Source organism: Tyto alba, unplaced genomic scaffold (assembly GCF_018691265.1).
Source record: "Tyto alba isolate M040663 unplaced genomic scaffold, T.alba_DEE_v4.0 Super-Scaffold_42, whole genome shotgun sequence".
Classification (NCBI taxonomy): domain Eukaryota; kingdom Metazoa; phylum Chordata; class Aves; order Strigiformes; family Tytonidae; genus Tyto; species Tyto alba.
The window spans coordinates 17946713-17971550 of NW_024881318.1; the positions used below are offsets into that span (position 1 = coordinate 17946713).

The 24838-nt window shown below is 40.1% G+C and overlaps 1 protein-coding gene across 2 annotated transcripts in view; it reads right to left on the reverse strand.

The window, feature by feature from the left end:
• The window catches only part of LOC104360622 (LIF receptor subunit alpha), a 56053-nt gene that overhangs the window by 18835 nt on the left and 12380 nt on the right, over positions 1-24838 (reverse strand). Inside the window, exons 1-10 of one of the 2 annotated variants that reach the window (XM_032992218.2) lie at positions 15585-15699; positions 14394-14548; positions 13561-13681; positions 11376-11527; positions 9500-9663; positions 8494-8668; positions 7944-8213; positions 5741-5870; positions 3766-3929; positions 2193-2338 (exon numbers count right to left, since the gene is read on the reverse strand). In XM_032992218.2, coding sequence (XP_032848109.1) covers positions 2193-2338; positions 3766-3929; positions 5741-5870; positions 7944-8213; positions 8494-8668; positions 9500-9663; positions 11376-11527; positions 13561-13681; positions 14394-14475 — 1404 coding nt within the window. In that variant the 5' untranslated portion in view covers positions 14476-14548; positions 15585-15699. Of the gene's footprint in view, positions 1-2192; positions 2339-3765; positions 3930-5740; positions 5871-7943; positions 8214-8493; positions 8669-9499; positions 9664-11375; positions 11528-13560; positions 13682-14393; positions 14549-15584; positions 15700-24838 lie in introns of those variants that run through there. The other variant, XM_032992219.2, reaches the window with a different exon arrangement.

Below are 24838 nucleotides of genomic sequence, written 5' to 3' on the forward strand. Positions count from 1 at the left end.
GATGTTTACCATGAAGTCTCTTTCCTAGGCAGTATTTTTCCTTTAAAAGATAGTAACCAAGTCTTACCCAGGAGATTCTCTGTTCACAGCACTTATGACAGGACTAGTCTCTCCTATTATTCTTAATACAGTGTGAGACTAGGGAGTATTTCAGTTTCATGACTACTTAAAGAAACCCTAAGCCTCAGAATACATTTTACTGAATCTAATTATAACACATGTGCAACACAGCTGCCAAAAACTGGATTCCAAGTGACTTAAAGATGCAACTTGTGCATTTCTAAAGCCAAATGACAGTTTGAAAAATATTAAAAAAGCCAACAATCTCTCATACGGATGGAAAAGCTTCTGAAAACATCTTCAAAATGCCATGTAAAACCCCATAACAATTTCACAGCTACTTTCATTTATTACAAAGAACTCCTGGAGGTTTTTTATTAAGCATCAGGAGACAACATAACAAGGCTATAAAAACTTCTACCAAGCTGTTTGCTGTGTTTCAAAATATCTGTAGCCGTGGGCCACAGTGAATCAAATTGCTGTGGCAGTGTAAGACCTTATACCATCTCCCACTGCCCCAGATGACTGACCTGGTAGCAGAGTTCACAAGCAAGTGTATGCCCCAGGCTTTGAGCAGCATAACTCTGACTAGACAGAACTGTGCAAATCTACTTCTTTAGCAGTTTAAGCTAACTGAGATGGGAGTGAGTGTCAGTTGGGTGCTTTGTTTCCCCTACTGACTGCTCCAGAAGCAGTAACTGTTGGGGGCAAAGAAACGCAGAGAGCTGTGGGTGATGGTATCTCATACTATCCACCACTGTCCAACACAGATCATCTGTCTGAGATGTTATGTACATCTAAAAGCCAGCTCTTGCTCCTGTTAATTCCAAATATATTTATGATTTTCGTTGCAGTATCTAATCTCTGGGTACTATTTAACACATGTCATTACAAAGAAAATATAAAAGCTTAAGGCTTCCACACTCATTAAGTGCTTTGGAAGTATTTTAAAAATACTCTTACAGAGCATGCATTAACTACTACCCTATTATTTTAGAGGCAGTGTAGGTAATGATTATCTTCAGTCTTAGCTGCATCACTTCTGTGGCTTGAGTGACTTTATTCAAGGCTGTGCACAATAGCTGTGCCCAACAAGCAACTAAATGAAGTGGGTAATAGAATACCGCTAAAAATCAAACAAGCATTGTAAAAGTCAGCTTCTGAGGTTAATGTGCTCAAATTACAAATTCAGGCTGTGTGCAGAAAGACCTGACAATTCAGCCTGGGCCTACCCAAGCTGGTCAGAGATACTCCATCTGAACACAAAAACAGAGAATTTGGATTAAATCTCAGGCCAACTGAACATGCAATTCTGCCATTAGGCTTCCCCAGTGACACAGAGCACCCCCACACTATGTCAGAGAATACAGAAGAAGAGGATATATTCCCACCATCCACACTTTATATCTGATGTTGGTGTCTAAATTAGTATCCCAAGCTATTCTGACAGTCAGCAGCGTAAATATGCAGCTCCAGTTAGTGATGCAGAGCACCAAATCTGGGCAGCAGCTGGAAGCCTGAATTCTGGAAAATCTGAACCCCACTCAGAAACACCATCTTCTCTCCAGCAGCAGGGGTGTTCACTGGGGATTACCTACTGATACACCCAGGGGTAGAACCCACATCTCTGACATACAAGCAGGTTTAACAGCTCCCTATCACAGCCACTTGCACGTCAATTGCTGACAGCAGGCAAATGAACTGTTCTCTGAGAGAAATAAAAGGAAAAAGAAATTCAACTACAGACTGCAAGAGGCAATCTGAAACAACCTCTGTGGAAGTCTGCAGAGCAGCAGTGCATCCTGGAACAAGTATGTGTTAATACAGTTTATGCCAGAAGGGACAAAGCACAAGGACTGTTACCTAAAGGGTCAGCATAAAGCACCATGCACCCTCTCCAAATACCAAATAACATTGTTTGAAACCAATCAAAAAAAAAGAAAGCAGGCAACAATGGAGATGAGCAGAACATTTTCTTATTTTAGTAGATGAACTTCTAGTTACTAGCATATTAATCATTTAGTAAGATGATCAGAATGAAGCTCTTAGAAAATAATTTGAAATGTGGTTGGTTCAGTGAAAAAGATCAACATTTGAGCAAAAAAAAATAAGCCATTAAAAGCAACACTTACCAATTTTCGCTCAGAGTGACCACTGCTAATTTCAATTTGACACAGAAGCCTGATCTCAGCAAAGCTGCCATTTATAAACCAATGCAGACGGACACTTGTAGAACTGTTCCCAGAAACAGTTAGCTTTTCTGGAGTTTTTGGATGAACTTAAAAGATAAAAAAACCCACCTCAGTTCTAAGAAAAAAACATGCATTTTAATTCAGAAAAATCTGATTTTAAAAGATCAAAGAGAATCAGAAGGATAAATATATGATCTGATCAGCAACTAGGACAGCTGGTGCTGGGAAGGCACCGGCAAGCAGCCTCATTCCTGATGCCCTTTTCAGCTATCAGGAATGGAAACAGATTTAATTGAGGCTGAGCATACTGGTGTGTGTGATAAGAAGTTGGAGACAGAAAAATTTCCCCTCCTACTGACTTTATCAAAAAAAACAAAACACAAGCTATTTCAGAGGATGACAGTGACACATTAAATTCACTCAGCGTTGTTCACCTTCTGGGAACTTTCTAAATTAGACCTTAAAATCTGCAGACTAGGACAAGGTAGGACTCCTAAATGACCTCTCCCTTCCCAAAACTTCCTTCACAGAATTTTTCAATAATGTTCAGTACTACTACTCATAGCTATCAGGGGAAAAAAAAAAAATCTCTACTCTTGCAACTGGTCCAGTTAACCTTAAGGAAATACGTAGTCTGTGTTGGGAATAAAGTGGACAGTGAGGGAAAGAAAGGAAAGGAAACAAATAAGAAATAGCAGTCGTATTGACTGGGTGGAAAACAGCCCAGTTTATAATTAATAGAAAGAAATTATGCTTTTCCAGGACCTGCCAATTTACTCTGACAATTCTAATCTCATGCTAGTTGAACTGGGACATGGACGAAAAGCCTGCACCACCTTCATGTTTAAATTTAGTTTTTCAGAAAGAATGGCAGAATGCTGTAACCATTAGGAAACCCTGAATCCTCAGCTGTGATTGTGGAGGCAGATGGAAAAGGACAGGAATGACAGCACTGGAAAGGTGGCAATTTTCTCCCTTTCCTTGTTTAAACTGAAGGCCTAATGGAAGAAGTTACTTCTTCCTACAAACCACAACAGCAGATCATCATGGCTATTACCAATAGCAGGTAATACTCCTGCTATTATCTTTTAGCTTTTTAGTGCTACTTGGTTTATGCTCCAAATCCTGCTGTTGTAAATCTGCATAATATTTTGCCTTATAAGCAGACACTGAAATACTGGGTCACTTACAGTTCATAAAGTTACACCTGAATTTTAATTACTGATGTGTAATAGAATATGAAGTAATACATAAACAGCAGCTGGCTATTTATTAGATTGCAAGTAGCATTTATTCACACAGTAGTGTATCCAATCTGGTAGCACTGCTGTGAAGAACTGGCATCTCCCGCTACACCTAATTGTTGCCTCAGGACATGTCTTAAGATATTTTCTTTTCAAGTTCAAATTACTGAACACAGCAAAATACTGGTGACAATAAAGCAAAAAAATGACAAGTATACCATGTCACAGTTCTTCAAACTCTTTTTCATTTTGTAATTCTTAAGTCTTACCTCTTTGAGTTAAATCAACCAAAAGCGATGACTCTCTTTGACCAATAGGATTGGAGACACCTAATATGAAATCATAGGTTTTTTGATCAGCCAGTACTGGAAAGCCACAGACACGCTCTCTGTTCATTTCATTGACTTCGCATGAGATGTTTTTACCAGATATTCTACAAAGTAAAAAGCAGGGGGAACAACTTGATTTTTGAATAAGATAATTTCTAGCAACAGTCACAAGTCTTGATGGAAAATACAGTAAAGAATGACGGGTCCACTGACACATGGCTTACAGAATGATTTGATTGCAGAGGCATATCTAACACCACACTGCAGGTTAACGTGGCATCAGTCATGACTTGCCCTGTTCTCACGTGTAACTCTCCTCTTCCACTAGCATAACATTTCCATTCTCTTACTTCTCAAATGCCTGGAAAACAGGTAGGTCCTGTAAAACCACCTCACAAGTCACAACTAAGATTCCAATTTAAAGTATCTTTGTTCAGATCAGCATACATTTGCATTTAAAGCATGTTTTTAATTGCTTTTTGAACTAGGGAGATGCGACACACATTATGTCTTTCTATTAGCCCTGCCAAATCTAAATCAAGGTTTGTTACCTGGGATACATCCACTAGTCCCAGCCGGTTTTAAATCAAAAGCAGCAGAGGCAGTCTGGTAACAGCCGAGACCAAAGTTACATCTTTAGAGGTAAAATCTAAAGCATGTATCTGCAATGTATGTACATATATAGAATCTGCTTTGATTGCGATATGTGTAAATCTCTCATTCAGTAGCACAAGTTTAACTTCTTCCTTCAGGCATTTGTACTGTGTTCTAGCTGAGCTCTGAGCTCTCTCCACACCATGCTCTTTATTTCAATAGGTCAGTGTGGGCTGAGAACAAGGACAAGAATATTTATCCTGAAATGCATCACATTACTCTCCTGACAGCTTTGGGCTGAGTGAAACAAGTCTGAACTACATCCTCATTTATGAGCTGAATATGGGCAGCCAGTGTTTGGAGCTCCTTTCCTTTGAATACTTGCTCTGTTTTGTCTACCTCTTTGCACCCTACCCAATGGCTTTTTTAGCACTAGCATCCTGGATGACACTTGTGACCATAACTCAGTCCTCACTGCCTCTGACTTGCCTCAGAGCCACCATGAGACGCCATTTTCCAACGGTGTGTGTGACTCAGGCCTCTTCTGGCTCCTTTCCTTGACTACTTCTTTGGCATTACAGGGGAGCCTCCTCACCATGGGAATTTAGTTAACTCCTCACTAACTTCTAATCATAACCACCAAATAATCCAGTTTGCAAGATTTTAAGGCTTTACATGGCCTACAATGTAAGACAAACTAGTGGACACCAGCCTTTACTTCTTTCTGTGGATGATGCTAGTGTTTTTTGTCCCTTTAAATGTTTTCCAGGTAACATGCACCTTGCCTGCTATACACTATCTAGTTCTTAATTCTGGGAGAAGAATGGATGTAGGCTTATTGCTATTTTCACTAGTAGCATTTGGGAAATGCCCCATAGCCTGTCTTAAATTGTTCCTTAGTGAGTTTCTGTTATTCTGCGTAACAGAAGCTCAGTAAATGTCTGACAGAAGATCTGATACAGGTTGCATATAGAAAAATTTTAAAAATTAGTGAATCACTCCTGCTATCTCCCAGTATTTTCATATTTGTCTTATCTACATGTTGACAGCAGCCTGACACACAGCTTTTTATTTTCTCAGGAGTTCATAATGGTGTAAGTCTAAGAAAAGTCATCCTTAATTCCCACTGAAACTTCACAGAGCTAGGCAAGGGTTCTCCAAGCTTAGTTTAGTTTCAACTTCCACAAACTCTTGAAAAGTATTTTAGGCTCTATCAATGGAGATTATCTCATTTAAATAGACATAGCACAGTTAGTCACACACAGCAATGGATATATTCCAGTTCTACCCTTTTACTCCTTTTAGTGTTGAATTGCTTTACCTTTCAAATAAACTGTACTTTGTTCTTCGTTTTCCGTATAGTCCACTGGGTCTGCCTGGTTTCCAGGTGCATTTTATTATCAGAAAGTTGGATGTTTCACAGCTGAGGTTTTGGGGAATATCAGGGGCATCTGTAGCATGAAAGAAAACCAAAACAGTTAGCTGATGTTTTGCCATCCTAGTGTGACAGTTGGGCCGCTAGCTTCCTAAAAGCATCACCATTTGTTTTCGCTGGGTCTAGATTGTGTGCCTCACAAATACATGGTAATAGTTATGCTCCAAACATATAAATAATATGCTCTAAAAAAATCCCAGTAAAACAGATGGATAATTATTAGCAGCCCCATCTCAACTCTAGACTTCTAAGTGGGTGGGTAATCTGGTAAATCACATACAAATATGTTCACAAGCTCCAGGCTCTGACCTGGAAGTGTTTCACTGAAACTCTGCCAAGACTTTTCCAAAATTCTAAGCATCAGTTTAGCTGCTGAGCAATGTAGGAGTGCTGTCAGCTGTGCGTCACATTTTCTTACGTGCCAGCCCCACCACTGATTTGAATTCTTCAAGCAAGTAATGTCAAGAAGATATTCCCTTTAGCATGAATTCCACACTGAATTTTGAAGTTAAAGCAAGACCCACATGGCTCATCCTCTTCACCACTGTTTCAGAAGTGCCCACCTTTTTCTTTTAAAGCTTGTTCTTTGCTCTCATACTAGAGCAGTGTTGAGTGCCTTTGTGGAGAAGATGGGTAGTAGTCCCAACAGAGATGGTAACCATGCTAACGTGAGACTAAGCAGAGCACTTATTTAAGGTCTCATACACTTTTGTCTAAGAAGTAGCACAATAATATCCATATAGCTGCCCTAGAGAAGGAGCACAAATGCAAGAGGCAACAGTGGCAGGCTTAGCTCAGATTATGAGCAGCAGGCCAAAAAGAACACTTATTTTGCCAGACCAAGGCTTAACCAAGGTGGTGTGCTCATGCATTTACTTTCTCAACCTTTTCTTTCCCAAATGTCTCTCATCAACAAGAGCATCATGACATGTCCTCTCCCTTCCCACCAAGTAGGTACCACAAGAAGCAACACTGGCAGGGAACAGACATCCCAGCTCTTCAAAAACCACTGTATGGGAAAAACCTATGGGATTATTAGAGCGTTTGTTTATGAACCATTGATTTATTTACCTGAAGATTCTCCCACAAAAGCAAATACTGCACAAATAACGTAAAAATGCCATCTCACTGAGAAGTCATAAAAGATTGGATTTTGTTTTGCATTTGCTATTACACATTTAATACACAAAGTCAGTGACAGGAGGCACAGGCTGGAATTTGGAACACACTTTCAAAATGAGTCCAGTTTCTTCTTTCCCTCAACCCCAAGGACCCTAAGTTCAAAGGCAGACATTTGTAATGCGGAACAGGATTCTAATGGCCAGCCATTGGAAGATGATAACTCTCAAAACCCCTGTGAGGAAAACACACAAAGCTCTGAGTTGACCAATTTTGGGAAAGAAAAACTGGGTATTTTCAGTAGTTTGTTTTGAGAGGTATCATTATATATAGAAGAGATTTCTGAGGCTGGTATGGTTACACAGCGAAGATACACAATGATTCAGTATCTTTAAAGAAAATACTAAAAGCATGTTTAGAAGATTTTCTAGGAAAGAGAAATTAATGTCAGCTGGGTTCCTTTGCTGTAATTAGCTCCCAGGGAGCTACTGCCCTGGATGAGCATCTGTTGTTGTTACAAGTCTAGCTGTTTTATTGTCTTCATCTGACTGGTTGGTAAATGAATGTTTTCACTTACAATTCTTGCCCTCACTCTTGTCATGGACCAAACTACAACAGATATATACCTAAACTGATAAGAGACTGGGAATGAATCTTCATATGGTAATAAACTACTAAGTATTCCAGTTCATGAAAAAGTGCCTTACAAAAAGTTATCAAGGACGGAAGCACTGGGCCAGGTTGTAAGAGAAGAGGGCTTACATGGGTACTTCCTCATCCTCCCAGCCTTGCTGTGTTCTCCATGGGCTGCGGTTTCCACAGTGAAATCAAATGACTACAATCATAGTTCATCCTCAGAAACCAAAGACCAGAGGGAAAAAGCCACAATAATGTTTCTTTCCTAGCAGAACCCTAAGAGTCTCAAAATTATTTTTATTTTCCTAAGGTTAGTAAACATAATGATACATACATCCTACAAACAAGACAGTTCCATCCATCTCATCTTCGGACAGTATGCACACTACATTTGTCCCACTGGTATCTGAAGCACTGGCATTTAGCACTCTGATTGCACTGCTCCGACTGCTCAGACGTATCATTGGGTATATTTCTGATCCATAAGTCATCCGTTGTACCTGCTGTCCTTCTTCATGGACACAACAAATTGTCACATCTGAACCTACTGCCACCACAGTGTCCTGAGGGAACACCCCACTCCCACTGGGCTTGGTATCTTTCCCTAGTAGAGAGGGAAGAACAGAAATCAAAACCAAACAAAAAACCCCACATGAACAATTTGGTATAAACACGGTGCTGATCAGCTAAAACGTTACTGAGGAGCACTCCAATACATACAAATCAATGTTTACTAGGATTCATTAACTAATGATCACATTATTTCTCTAATCAAAACACCCCCAAAAGCAGCATCCCATCACTGCCTAATGCTTTTCCTCTGATTTTGGCTTACTTTTCCTAAAGCAACCTAAGTCCATGCAGTGGCAAGGGAACAAACATACCAGGGACCTCTTCTACTGGGCTCCAGTCACTCCAATCCTTGGGGCCAACAAACTGTGTTACATTAATATAACAGCGAATCTTCACATAGTGTGATGTACACTCCAAAGGCATATCTGATGTCCAGTTCCAAGAAAGAATGGTGTCTTCATGAGTCAGTTTTGAATAGTAAGTTACCTATAAAGTTTTTCCCCAAGAAAAACAACCAAGAGAGAGTTTATGAACACCTGTTAGTATTGACATATAATCTCCCAGGTGTCAACAGTATGGCAATTTAAGTGAAGTAAATCATAAAATCCTGATAGATAGGTTGTCTCACCTAACTTTCAGTTGTGTTGTGAATTTACTTGGACAAAAGCCTAAGATGCTAAACAGCCCACCAGCCATGTAGACTGCCAGCCAGAAATACCAGAGGGCAGACATTTGAGGGGGAGCAAGAAGCTCACCAAGCATTTCAAAAGGTATATACTGCATCCCAGTATCCTGGGCCTCTATCCGTCAGGGAAATATTCCAACTTTTCCAAAATTAAACTCTTCTAATATTAGACCCAGGCTGCACATTTTAACTTTTTTCCATTCTTAAAAATTATAGAACAGAGCTACAAATTGGCCTGGAATAACTGTGGTTGCAAACAAACCAATCAAACTGAACATTCAAAGACCACCAGGACTTGAAACACTGCTGGAGAAGTAAAGCAGAGATAATGGTGTAAAATATCTGCCAAATTCATAAGCAAGTTCTAATTATAAAAAACAAAACAAAACAAACTGTACTAGATCTAAAAAAAAAATAAATGCTGTGACTATGAATAAGTACTGACAGTATAGTAGCCAGTGTCCTCGTAACTTTGAAATTTAGTAAGTTACCTACCAGATGCATGATGACACTCAGGTTCTGCAAAGCTCTACAATCTTCATTATTCTCAGCTTTCTTCAAATGACCTCCCAGAATATTACCAAAGGCAAAAATTGTTTGTATAGTTTTCATAAAGGAAAAAAAGGACTTACTTGTGTGACTTTTTCCATTGCTTCTTTACGGAGTATCTGAATCTGCCAAAAGGCATCCAGTCCATACCTGAAGACCGATCCATTATCACTCCACTTCAGATTTAATGTGGAAGTTGAAAAATCAGGTGTTAAACTAAGAATGCGTGGAGCAAGAGGAACAAATGCTTGAAAAAGAGAGGGAGAAAAAAGCCATAGTCAAGTCATTAGTCAGCAACAGCCACAGCTCTCTGCTCTGATCTGGCTAGTAGCCATACAAGCATGTAACTCAACCTTTGTAATAAGAACAAGATGGGCTCTGTCATTACTTGAGCAAGAAAGTTCCCAGGAAAGCACAGGTGCTGATGAGTCACCAGGTAGCATTTTCTTTTAACATCTCAGCATGCAGATGTGTGCGTAACTGATCATGAATATGACTCTTCATAATGCATAGTAAGGAAGACATCCTATCTTTCACAGCCTTCATTCAATGCCACAGAGATAAAGGAACCATGGCGACAGCCTTTGAAGTGTACATGAGAACACATCTAGGGAGGATGATGGAAAACCCTCCAAAGGAAGAAGTGGGTTTTGGTGACCAGCAGGGAAGAGGGAACTTGCAACAAAAGCAGGAGTAGGGAGAAAGGAGAACAGAAAAACAGGATGGAAGAAGCTCACATGAGGCTCTGAAGAGGATCATGGTGAATGTGATTTTAAGCTAAAAGAAATATTAAAGGTATGACGTGGTGATGGGGACAGGACAGGAAGGTTAAACCGAAGCACCTCTTCTATGAATGTGTGCTGCTGAATCAAGAGGCTGCAAAGCAGGCAAGGATTATGGTAGTAAAAAGGTTATGGCAGTTCACTGGGCCTGGTGAAGGATAAATCCCATTTCTGAAATGTGTGATTTATCCAACTTTGGTCCTGGCCAAGGCTCTGAGAGCCTGTAAGGTGTTCAGCACAGTCAACACACTACCCAGGATGAACCTGAGAGAGACATCCTGCCTGGAGTGAGCAAGATGCTGGAGAACCCAATGTGTTGACCACATATTTTTGAGTTCTGCTTTGTTAAAGTTCTTGAGCTGCAGTCAACTGAAAACTGAGCCATGAATAAGAACTGCTACTGACTTTAGAATTTGACTGCACTAAAGGAATAAGCATGCAAACCAAAACCAAAGACTAAATTATGAGCAATTGTGGCAGATAGTGTCAATGCCATCTTCATTTTACAACTTCCTCCTTTAGGGGGAAGGAATTGGGAAAAAGTTTAATTTATCTCTGACTCCAATATTACACAGCCTACCTCCCAAGCATAAATGTATTTGCTCAGTTTCATATACATTTGAACAGAATAGGTAAGTTAGGCATATATTAAGAAAATATGATCCTGTTGGGAGTGACATATAACTTCCTTTAAAATGTTGTGAAATTGCAGGAATAAAGTAATTCATTCTGTAGCTATTCAGCATTTAAAATGGGAGAATAGGCACTAGGAAGTTTATTCTGCCTTTCCCAAGCCATGTCTGACCAAATGCACTTTATGCCCCATGCAGGTACCTCAGTATGTAGATTAGGAACTTGTTTACAAATCCTTCCTAATTTACAACTATTAAAAAAAAAGGCAGAGTGATTAGGGGGATGTAACAGTGTTTTACTTTGTTTTCCTCCTCACATTCTGCCCTTGATTTCTCTGCTATGATCTATAGATAAGAGGGTTTTTTTTTCCCCTGGAGGGGGAGAGAAAACAACCTATTATGTATGGTAGATTCATATGAACTCAGTACATCAACATTTTATACACAGGAACACTGCCAAAAAAACCTGCAAGCGTATACACTTCTGAAGCGTTGTTAATCATAGTATAAAGGCCTTATATACATACATAAAAGCCGATACTTACAGATGGCTTTCTTGTGGATTTCAAATTCTTTGGTAGCAAAAGGAGTTCCAGAAATGCTGTTTGTGGTTACTGTCACTGTGCTGGAGCTCTCTGGCACTGGAATCTCAACCCTTTTCTCCTTAGTTTTAAAACATACTGGAGAGGGGAGGTCACTGAAAAAAGAGGGGATTAAGCAGGTATTTCAACTGACAGGAATCTAAGGCAACTTAATTCCTGTTCCTAGGACACTAATAAAACACAAATTCTCTGTATAACAGAGAGGTCCATATCAAGTTTGTGAAGGAGTAAGACTTGCATGGGTTTTGATTAGTATCAGATTAAAAGGCATTCCCTCATCTTTCAAGTCACTTTTATCGCAATGATAGGCTGTGCACTAGTTGTATAATGCAGCTACTTAGTTGTTAAGAGAACACTTTAAAGTGAAAAACTGACTTTTTAACCAGAAGACATTTCTGAAACCTACAGTCACCATGGATCCATATTTCAAAATAAGTAAAATAAAAAAACCCCAAACACAACAGTACCTCCACCTCCCTTTATGTTTTCTGACTCTCTGACCCTCCATTTCTTCTCAAAATGATGGCATATGGGTTCAAAGAGCAGGTTTACCCATCTGTGTCCCCATCTTAGAACAAACCTTTTAGCTCTCTTCAGCTGCTCAGCTTGCAGGGAGAGCAGAGGGCAGGGGAGAGAATTGCTAAGATTCTAGAGGGAAATACAGTCTCTGCATAATGTTTGTGCAGTGCTCAGCACAATGTGATTTGGCCTTTGTCTGGAGGTTGTAGATACATACAGGAAACAATAGTGGATGGGACAAATCCCTTTGCTCATTATCATTGATATGCAACTGGAAAGGCAAAAAATTTGGAAAAATCCAGACCTTCCTCTTGGGGGAACGATGGGAGGAAGGAAAGCAAAGAGAACAATGCCAGACTTCCTGCTGAGGGACTGTTACTCACTTATGAACTGGAACAGGACCCTGTAGCTCCCATCGATGGGAGTCAAGTGCTTAGGCTGAACTTCTAAGATTTATGCAAGACTCTGGGCTAGTGGAGGACAGCTGAGACTTAAGTGGTCAGAAGGGTACTCCTCTACTGAGGTATTATTAGAGGATGTTTGGGCAACTGAAAAAAAAACATCTCTTTCCCTCAGGGAGGTCTGCACGAAGCTCAGCCCCCAGCCTCTCTGCTTCACAGACCCAAACCTGTTCTGCTTCGCTAAGGAGAAACAGCAGCAGCTACATGATTGTTCGTTACAGGGCAGTACCTCATGAACTCTACACTCCTGAACTCTGGCCGCAATGTCACACATAGGGGTTTTTTTGTATGGAAATGATAGCTGGCAGTGCAGAACATGTAACTAGACACAGAAAATCAAACATGTAGGTGGAAGAAGTGCAGCCAAGGCCTGGGACCCCAGGGACAAATCTGGGCTGCCTGCAGAATTTACAGGAAAAAAGACAGTACAAATATCTGGATTGGGGGCAGGATCAAGATGCAGAAAGGATTTGAACTCATCCCTAGCACATGATAAGCATTTGGCAGACCCACAGCATGGGGAATTGAACATGTAGTTCTCATTAGTGAAAAACACACTAAAGATTTAAGTTTTTTAAATGTTTCTCAAAATTTTCAACTTGTATTCACTTTGGAAAAGCTATTGTAATTGTGGCATAATTTTTATGTTTCCTCTAATACAGTGCTCTCTAAACAGCTTAAAATTTATAAAGGTTGTAAGACAGCCACCAAGAGATTTTTCATGTTTTTCCACATGTGAATCTCAACACTTATGTCATATATCCTACTGGTTTGGCCCATAACATTAGGATTCGCTTCTTCCAACTATCATTTCCTTTTGGATTGAACCTGGTATGAAGATGTCCCTCATGAAAACTCTGAGCAAGGGCTAGGCAGACACACATAGAAGCCTGAGTAAATGAGAGCATCTTCCAGTCCTTTGAAGAGAGCAAGCAGATTTTGGCAGAATTGTTAGCATGAAACAAGACTTTGCCAGAAGCCCCGCCACTGCCTGAGTTACCAGTGCCTGGAGGGAGCACCACCCAAGGAAAACTGACTGGGAGATGCTGGGAAACAACAGCATCACAAATTCCATGGTCAGTGACAGAGGAATAACTATACTTTCATCACAATTTGTTAGTTTACAACCAGGTATACAGGGGACTTACTTGGTAGTGTAGCAAAAATCAGTTTGTCCGTGTCTTCCTTTAGAAGAGACATCCCAAGTACAGATCATTTTATGTAAATTGTGTGTTACACATTTCAAATTCTGGGGGTACCCCAGAGAACCTGAAATCATATAAGAATTACAGTCACAAACTGCAGGTCAAAAATGACCAACTGTAAAACAACTGCTATTGTTCACATCTATGCCCATTCTTTCTACATTTTTATTGTAAACGTCTGGCCAGTATTTTAGAACTGCCGAGTGATTTGTGTGCCTGATTATAGACAGCCCATAGGCTACCAGATTTCTAGAAGTATCTAAAATCTGGGTTTATACTTGTGTGCAACAACGCAGGCAGCTGTCTCTTTCCACAATACCCATTCCTAGCCTAGCCTAGTAAAAAGTCTTTGGGCCAATGGCAAAACCGCATGCTTTGGTGACAAACTTCATGAGTTTTTTCCTCTCCTCCATTGTCCCACATGAAGGGCAATCCATGACAGAAAGACAATTAATGATAATGTGTGAAATTGTCAGAGAGAGTCAACATATACATCAAGAAGGTCTCAATATGGACATTTACACCAACTGCATATCCAGACTCACAGTTCTTTATGGAGAATTTAACACCTAATTTTGCACTGATTTGCAAGATGACACTGGGTGCTGGAAAGCAGAGACCAGGACTGTTAGTAAGTCCATCCCTAGGGTGGTGTGGGACCACAGAAGTGACAGATTTTGAACATACATATAGTAGGAAAGCAACGTAATTAAATGGTGTCAGTACAGAAGATACAAAGAAAAAGTAATTAGTGAATTACATTGCAATGAACTTACCTATCTCTTGACTATATATTAAGCTTCTTAAACATAAAACAGCGAATGTGAAAAGGCAACGGAGTCTTGAATTCTTCCACATTCTTCTACTGTTTGTTTTCAGAACAGCAGCTTCAAGCAGCAATAAAGGTCATCTTCTAACATGCTGGTCAGTTCTAAAAATAAAAACAAAACCAAGAAGCTCTTGAAATTCCAGAGCTGGTACTCTAGAAATGCCACTTTTTGTTCCATCTACTTTTCTTCTTTAGTGCTGCTCCCAGGCATAGCAACTCCTTTTTCTTCATTTTCTGGCAAGAAAACCTTTTCACTGTCCCAACAATTTATTGACGCATATGTTTTCAGTGAGACATTTCAAACATGACCACAAGAATCACAGACATATAAAACACAACCATCCACAGGCCTTGTTCAAGACTATCTGTGGCCAGAACATAATAGACATGGCAGGGTATTACCCTACAACAGGTCTCTTCAACTTGGATGAAATGTCACATTCACAAAGGGTCTTGTGTACTGTGAATGGAAACGTGCCCTGCTTTGCATATGGGTTTAAGGGGACAGGAGAACCCATCTGTTTTCTGCTCTCCTCTGCTCACTTTACACATTGCTGTTACTCAAATTTATGGGATGCCTGAGACACTGCAGAACAAAATCTGATCACTGGTTCAATCCAGTGTTAAGTAAGAATGTCTGGAGGAAAAAAATGGGAAAAAATGAGAACCATTTCTCTACCGAAAGATACTCATTGCTGTAAATACTGACCTTAAGGTAAAAACTATCTTGAATATTACATTTAATGTGTTCTCTGAAGATTAATGGGTTGCATATTTTCTGAAGAGAAGTTCCACTGTTAGCAGGACCCAGGGAACACTTTCAGTTCTACCCTCATATTGGCCACTACATTTTTTTGTGATAAAAAATGGTAATTTTTTAATAAATAGGAAAATAGACTTAATAATGGGAAAATAGACAATAAATTTAATAATAGTATTAAATGATAAAAATGATAAAAAATAAAATTGCAGGAAATCGTATCTTAAAGTCCAGCCAATCCCTTGTGCACAGTTTCCCTGCCACCTGAAAGCTCTGAAGCCTTGAGCACCCTCCCAGACACCATGACTTCCATATAGCAAGGGGCCTTCTCGCAGTGACCAACAGCATGAGCTGGATCATTTTCACATAAGAACATACCTGAGCCAGCCGCTCCCAAAGAGCAGTTTTGTAAAACTCCCATTTTGTCCAGGCTACTTCTTTCAAATGGAAAGGCTCCTGACCTTGTCTTAGAAATCTCTTCCAAAGCCAGATGTACATCATTGTCAGAAAAACAGACTTTGTCTAAAAGCCTCTAATTTTAAAAGAAATCTCTCTTCACTGAAATCCTCTGTGCCACCAGGAGTATGCTCTCTCATCCCTGCAATTCAACCACAGTTTTTAAATTACTTTTTTTTTTAAGGAATTATCCCTCAGGGGACAGCTGGGAATGCCCAAAATGCTCCTCTATCCCTCTGCAATCTGGACTGTGTGAGGAGAAACATATCAGAACTATGTCAAATAACACAGAGTTGTTCACAAGGGGCCACTTCTTTCTCTTCATCTGCAATAACCAGACTGAGGGAAAGGCCCAGGCAGCACAGAAGCTGACAGAAATGATATGGTAGATGTGTTACATCTGGAGGGAATAAACACCCTTAAAATTTAACAATTACTTTATTTTCACCATGTTCTCAAGCCAGTTGAAGACCTCACTAAAACACAGTGATTTAAGCTATACTACCCCAGATACATTCAGTTCTTTTTATATATTCCTAAACTGTAGCATCCATGCCATGCAACTTGTTAAAGGCAAAATCAAGAGTGAAGCTTAACAAAACCATGTAAAGTCAAAGATGAATCAAAAACCCGCCAGCACATAGAACATAATAATCTCTGTGCCAGAGGTCACCCACTGCATTTTGGTGTCTTCTCAGGGCCTTTGTATCATATTTATCCATGTTACTGATGAAAATATGGGATGTTACCTCCAGGTTTAAACCTTGCTCACAAACCTATGACTTCATCAAAAACATGAAGACCATTCAGATAGACCTGGGAGTTACATGAATAAAATTACTGATTTCTATTTGCAGTGTATATGTAGATTATATGTTTGTTTGTGAGTGCATCTTCAGGTGCCACTGCTGGATTGAGGAAAAACCCAAAGTCAAAATTTCAAGTTTTATATCAAAATCACTTGACAGTCCCTTATCAGCTAGCAGAATCCAAAGAAAGAATAAAAAAAAAAAAAAAAAGAAAAAGCACTGATGCCACTTGAAAGAGAGAAAACTGCATTATGAAGTTAATTAAATCCCAAGCCTCTCACTTTCTAAACACATTATCTGTACAGGATTGTGCAAAACCTGTTTAGTCATGCCAGGTTTATGAGGCAGATTCAGCAACTTTGTGTGTATGTGTATGTGTGTGTGTGTGTGGTTGAAGAAAATCTGATTTTCTCCACACTCTTTTAATACATTGCTTCATGAGTAGTCTCCCTACTGCAGAAGTTTTAAAAGTAACATTATAGCAGTGAATTACAAGAAATTTGAGTCATACCAAATTCTCCTATGTCAAGTACAGTTTTAATTTCTGTTTCAGGGTCAGGCACCAAAGGGAACCTATGTACTTTCACGCAGAGCATAATGAGAGTCTTATAAACCACAATCTTTCGTAAGAAGTGTAGACTCCCTGGCTCTTGTCTTCTTATACACATTATACAGCTTGCTGAACAGTTGGAAATTCAAAGCCTCATGTCACATAATTAAATGCCATTAGTCAGGAGAAAATATCCTCATTTATAGGCTTGTTTTAATTAAAAAGTTAAAAAATAATTGAAGTCATTTAAAAATGTGAAGTTCACTTTCTTTGGATGAAAGCTGCCTTCCATCAGTTCAAAACTAATTCAAACAAGCCATAGAGGTTTTTCCCTACCCTGGAAAGATATGAAAAGCATGTTATCCTCTAGACAGATGTACTTTTAAGATGGATAGGACAACATAAGAGTCAGAGATATTTATTTAGGAGAAGAGAGCTCAACGTTGTCAGAAGAAGGGAAAACCTTGACCAAGGCTGGATGGAGTGCAACACAAGCAGTTGCTACTAAGTGTAAACATCTTTACACTGTAAATCCTAATTTTTAAAAAATGGTATGAAGGGGGTTAGCCCATTCTCTCCACCAGAAAGACCAACTACAACTAAACCATTTTTAAAGTTATCCATCTTAAAAAATATCAGCAATAGCACATCTCATTTCCTTGAGCAATTTATTCCTGTCACTTCACTGGCACTATAGGTGCTCCCACTGTGATATACAACTGTCTCCTGCTCCATGTTAAGCACATTAATTTGTCCTACCTCCAGCTGACAAAGAACAGTTTATCCTCTGCCTTGCAGCAACCTTTTACATAGAAGATCATGATACCAGGTCTCTACTAGCTCCTCCCTTAGAAATTCCAAATTTTTTCACCATTTCCCAGTCTCAGTTTTTAGATTTCTGATCATTCCTGGAACAAACATGGAACAAATTTGCTGTATGCTCAGCTTTTAAATATTTCTGCCCCCTGAGGCCAGAGCATTATCAAGCACAATGAAGAACTTCTCTAAGGCAAACCTAAGCGTAGTATGTGTTTACACAGCCCATGCCATATTTGCTTTCTCCCAGCATTCAGACCTTGTTGACTGAATTTCAGTGTGTGATCCAGCACCGGATACTACTGTATAAAGCTGCCACGTAGCTGTTTATCTAGTACTTCAGACTCCAATCTCATCCTCAAATGGACTGTAAACCTCCTGACTTAGTGTGAATATATTTGCACAGCAAATTTATCTTAAAGGCATTGCCTGAAAAGGTCTTTCACTTTTGAAATCTTAAAATAAGGAAAAAGCCTCCCATAAATCTGTGCCAAGTAACAACATCATGTGTGTAGGCAAAAAGTACTCGCATGCAAATTCATGCCATACCAACAGCAAAGGCATGGCAGGCTTCAGTATATAATTGCCATCTATAAGAGCAGCTACTAAAAGCAGGATTCCACAGTAACTGTTGAAAGCTACAGAACATAGAGATGTCCTGACTTCTGCCCAGGGCTTTATGTTGTGTAGAGGAACTACCTTTCTGCCTGTGGTTAGAAAAAAAAAATAATTTTAAATAGCTTCCTATGCAAATAAGCTAACAAAGGAACAGTTACATTCAGATTCTTAATCACTGAAGCCAGCAGATGGTGGCCCTTATTTAACACAGCTCAATGCCAACTGTGGATTTTTAGATTACTTTTAAATAAGTTTTGCTGCATACAGTGCACCTACTGGTGATCAGATAGGTAAGAGAGGGAAGGTACTCCAAGGCAATAATGTGCACCCTGGAAAATATATGTGGACAGCCTTCCTTCAAAACCTTGTCAGTTGTAAATAAGGTTAAAGGTTCTGTGAAAACTGAGAAAACAAGGGCAGCAGTTCGACAGTAACATGCTAAGATATTACCAGCCTCTTTAGACCTAACCTCTCAAAGGGAAAACCAGAAGATAACTGGTATCTGTCCTACTGACTATGTATATATTTCTTGACTTAACTGATTCTACATATATATTTTTTTTAAAGCACATCTGACCAAATGCTCGATTCTCTTTAAAGGGAAAAAAACCCCTATTCTCTTAGTCAGTTTAGCAGATCAGTTCACTAAGCATAGATGTTCTCCAAAGCTGTGCTCTACTTCTGAGTTTTCTGGGGTCTGAATGTATTTTATTGTCAAATGCTTGGAAACCACTTTGAAAACAAACAAATGAAACAGATAAAAAAATTGAAAATCTTTCTGGCCTGCTTTCTGCCTGAAGTCTAATCTGTCAGTCACAACCCTACAGATGTGTTTTTTAAAATATCTATTAATTGAAGAACAGTGGCGACACTTTTTATGGCTATGTTTGTGCTCCACAAGCAGATACCTAAAAAGAAATGGTTAAAAAGTCAGCTTATACAAAAGGTTTAGGGAAACTTTAAGTGGAGAATACTACATGAAAGAAGTAAAAATATACGTATCAAACATAATAGAAGAAATCTGTCAATAAATTTTCTCAAAGTACGATTTATTTGCTTTCTCTCCACAGTTAAAAGTATCATCATAATAATTTACCACCAAATGGAACACTGAAAGCTCTCAAGGAAAATTATTATATAGCACATCACCAAAAAATTGTAGACTGATGGCAGGCTGCATTTTTGGCAATACTGAACAGCCATTATCCCAAATACAGCCAGGCAGAAATGCAGGTGCTAAGTATGTACCTAGATCAAAACCTTAAGCCTAAAAGAGAAATTATTCTGTTTAGCAGGTAGAGAACACTAATTTTATTTGCCTCTGACCAAAGGTACTAATTTAACCTTCAAAGTGAAAGAAACCACACCTATAGCCAGATAAAAATGCATGTATCACTTTTCACAACCTACTATTGCCAACAGAAAGCTTCCAAAAAAATTCCCCTATCTAAAAGAAAGACCATGCCAGAGGTACACATTTCTGGGAAACCAAGCAAATTGCCAATGCAGCTAACAGTAAAGACAATAAATGCAGAAACAGAAAATGAACTGCCTTTCTTTAGAAAAGCTTTGCTGAACCCATAGCCTTCTGTCTTTGACTTTATTGCTAGCTGAGTAATAATGAAAAAATAAAAGTAGAATTAATAAGATTTATTTGAGGGGGTTTGGCTGTTTTTCAATAGAGTACATTCTTCCACCTCCTTAAAAAAATTCCCAAAGTTGAGACAAAAATCTCTCTTCAGTAATCTAAATGCAGGCTTTCCCTCTCTGTTTTATAACGTGGCAACATGCCACGTTATAAAAGATTTGCAGGACATGAATCACTAAAACTCATTTATAAATGAAGGCTGAATCCCATTTGGGAATCTGGCTTTCCCCAGTTCTGAGGAATTAATTTAAGAATCTGCTATTTCTCTTTCTGAAGGCTGATAAAATAATTCAAGTTGTCTATCTGCACCAAATGCACTCTGCTAATCTGCAGTGGAGGAAAAAGGAAACAAAGACAGGGTGTTAAGATATTATACAGTAAATGTGCAGGAGTGCACAAGGCCAAATTTTCAGTCCTTTGAGACAAACTTTGTTTTGTTGGTTTTTTTCCTGTCAAGCACAAGGAGAGAAATTCCCTCCTCACTCCTTCCTCTAGCTGCCAAACAGCAGTATCACCTCTGAGATGCTGGGAAGCCACAGCAGTTATCTTGCAGCCACCTCAGCCTGCTTCTGCTCTGCAAGGTGGAGTGAGATGTCAGGATGCAACACACAAGGATTAACACTTCAACAGTTCATTTTCAAAGCTCCTGGTCACAAGCACCATCTACAAAGGCAAGCATTTTGGCAGGAAATTTTACCAACAAGAGTAAAGGTGCACCCCAGCTGAAGTAAATATTTCAGCTGGCTCAGAGTCCAAGGCCAACACGCAGCTGCACCTGCCTTCCAGTATTTCCAGTTCTTCCTTTCTTCTGATCTCATGAGTGTTAAACACTATAGAAATACAAATAGACAAGTTGCAGACTAGGAATGCTCATAGGTACTTCCAAATAGCGATCTAAAGAACATGAAAGTGCACAAGTCCATGGGACCTGATGAGATGCATCTGTGAGTCCTGAGGGAACTGGCGGATGAAGGGGCTAAGCCACTCTCCATCATATTTGAGAAGTCATGGCAGACTGGTGAAGTTCCTGCTAACTGGAAAAGGGGAAACATAACCCCCATTTTTGAAAAGGGGGAAAAATAGGAAGACCTGGGGAACTACAGCCCACTCAGTCTCACCTCTGTGCCCAGAAAGATCATGGAGTGGATCCTCCTGAAAAATACGATAGGGCACATGGAAAATAAGGAAGTGACTGGTGACAGTGAGCATGGCTTCACTAAGGGCAAATCATGCCTGACAAATTTGGTGGCTTTTTATGATGGGGTTACAGCTTTGGTGGATAAGGGAAGAGCAACTCACATCATCTTCCTGAACTTGTGCAAAGCATTTGACTCTGTCCCATACAATATCCTTGTCTCTAAATTGGAAAGACATGGATTTGATGAATGGATCACTCAGTGGATGAAGAATTGGCTGGACGGTCATACTCAAAGAGTTGCACTCAACAGCTCAATGTCCAAGAGGAAAGCAGTGACAGGTGGCATTCCTCAGGGGTTGGTTTTGGGACCAGTGCTGTTTAACATCTTTGTCCGTGACATGGACAGTGGGACTAAGCGTACCCTCAGCAAATTTGACAACACCACCAAGCTGTGTGGTGCACTAGACACGCTGGAGGGCAGGGATGGCATCCCGAGGGACCTGGACAGGCTGGAGAGGGGGGCCCGTGCAAACCTCATTAAGGTCAACAAGGCCGAGTGCAGGGTCCTGTACATGGGTCAGGGCAATCCCAAACACAAATAAAGGCTGGGTGATGAGCGGACTGAGAGCAGCCCTGCGGAGAAGGGCTTGGGGGTACTGGTGGACGGAAAACTGACTATGAGCCAGCAATGTGCCCTTGCTGCCCTGAAAGGCAACTGTGTCCTGGCCTGCATCAGAAGTGTGGGCAGCAGGTCAAGGGAGGGGATTCTCCCCCTCTACTCTGCTCTCGTGAGATCCTACCTGCAGTGCTGTGTCCAGCTCTGAGGGCCCCCACACAAGAAGGACACGGGTCCAGAGGATGCAGTGAAGATGATCAGGGGCTGGAGCAGCTCCCCTGTGAGGAGAGGCTGAGAGTTGGGGTTGTTCAGCCCGGAGAAGAAAAGACTCTGGGGAGACCTTATAGTGGCCTTCCAATACTTAAAGGCGGCTACAGGAAAGGTGGGGAGGGACTCTTTGTCAGGGAGTGCAGGGATAGGATGAGGGGTAACGGATTTAAACTGAAAGATGATAAGACTTAAGATTAGATATAAAGAAGTAATTCTTTATTCTGAGGTGGGTGAGACATTGCAACAGGCTGCCCAGAGAAGCTGTGGGTGCCCCTTCTCTGGAACAGTTCAAGGCCAGGTTGGATGCAGCTTTGGACAACCTGGTCTGGTGGAAGGTATCCCTGCATATGGCAGGGGGGTTGGAGCTAGATGATCTTGAAGGCCCCTTCTGACCCAAACTGTTCTATGATTTTATGACTAGCATCTTCATCCAGCAAGGAGATGAGAGAAGACCTTTCTATGATTCTTTGCATGGGATTTCCTTGCATGGGGAGGGTGATGCATGAAGACTACACACAGGACTGGAATCAGAAAGGTTTGAAGTCATTTGCTTAAGAAACCCATTAACAACCACCACAATTCAAGGGTAATTTTACAAAAGCATTTAGTACCCATTGGACAACACAACACATACACACACAGAAACTGAGACCCTTAGGACTTGTATTTAGAAAGAAAGGAAAATATACAGAAGATGATGATGTCAAATTTTGAGAAGTATTTGGAAAGTATAATGGAAGACTCCTTCAAGTTACTCATGTCAATCAAGAAAACCCCACCAAACAAGAACAAGCCAGGTAGCTTATAGAGATAATTGGGAAGAATATTCCTGCTGGGGTAGCCGGGCTGAAGAGGAAGAAAATAAGCGTTGTAATACTTAACAGGCAGAGTAGTAGACTGAAAGTGCAGAACAAATCAAAAAGACACTGTAGGAATCAATGATTTATTTTTACCACAATTAAAACTGACCTTGTTAGATGACATTTCTTTGTTTTACAAGCTAAATACATGTTTTGCACACTTCGCCTTTTGTTCCCACTGAATTATGCCTGTTTTCATTTAAACCATATGCTCATTTGGAAACTGTTGGTCCTACTGGAGTAATTTGCCAAGCATTGCCCAGCGTAGACCATGTAAGAATGGCCCCCAAGTCAGACGTTGCATTTGACATTCCTAGCATGAGATTTTCAGAAGAACAAAGACACTTTCAGAAGAATATTGGACGTCTAACTCCTGAGTTTGGAAGTCCTTGCCCAGATCGATTAGCCACCAAGCACATGGTTAAATACAAGCACATGGTTAAATACTACTAGGAACTCAGCACTGCTCTCCAACTGGTAAAAACAGAAAACAAACTCTTCTGAGAAACACAGTGAATCCTAATACTACCAAAAATAGAGTATATATGTTTTGGGATATGTGCAAGCCTGTTTATGATTTATTTTTGTTACGTATTAGGCAAATGTTATTACAGATTACCCCCTAAACCTTATTAGATAGCAGGGAAGGCACATTAGAGAGGCCTGGATTGCAGTCCAGTAAAGGCTGACTTCGCCCTGCAGCCATTTCCTCGGCAGGGTCTTTCCATCCAGCTGCAGTTTCATCTAGTGTGTAAGGACATAGGATGCTGAGACCTCACCTCCTCATTCTGAGTGAACTGAACCTGGACAGCATGTTCAAAGGTTATTGCAGGGGTAAGAGGACAGACAAAGCATTATCAGATAAGCCTGACTTCCTTAGGAAGTCAGCTCAAATTAACAAGCACAGATTCTTCTCCCATTGAGGTGCAGATGGAAAACACCTAATCATCTGAACAAAGCACAAAACAAAGGGGTGAAGGTTAAGGGACACTACTGGCCAAAAGAGAAATTTTGATCTTCTAGGCTATTGTCCTGTGCAGGAGAAGGAAACGGCACTGAGTCACTTACACACTTGTATTTTAACCCATTCAAAAATTTTCTTGATACTTACTACAACTGGCAAATTAATAGTGCAGTAAGGTGAAGGATTCAGCTTCTGTATTTGCGTAAATCTGATACAGTTACACACACTTCCTGATATGCCTGAATTTGGTGACCTCATGGTCAACACACTTCCTTGAATTCTTGCACTTTGCAATGCAGCATGAAACAAGTACACTGAGCAAAGGCACACAAGTTCGATTACTTTGCATATATAAAAACTGCCTCTTACCATGAATGGTACGGTTACCCACTGTGTCTCTTCAATACTTCATACAGGCTCATTGCATAGAACCAAATGTACCCACATTTTTTTGCAGTGCATAAACGTAGAACCAAATGAATATACACAGAGGTTTCCAACTTCTCCAATGCTTTCTGCATTTTACTGATATGTAACTGAAATAAAACACACACCAAATATTCCAAAGCACATCTCATTTTTTGGGTGTATGGTTAGTTTCGGTGTAGTTTTCAAGACAACTTATCTTCAGAGGAAAACATCATTTGCCTACATTGTCAACTGCACTTTATTCAATCTGAGGTTCAAGGGCCAGACCATGTCACTCAGACCTTACAAAGAAGGCTGAAGAAAAAATTGCTGTTCCTCAGAAGTCATGTTATCTACATAATTCTGCCCCTGCCAGTTCTCTTCAGCTTCTACATCCTTATGAACTAATAAACATTAAAGAACTTTACCTGATTAATGAAAGAGTTTATTTCCCTTTATCTGGCCATGTCCAAAACCTT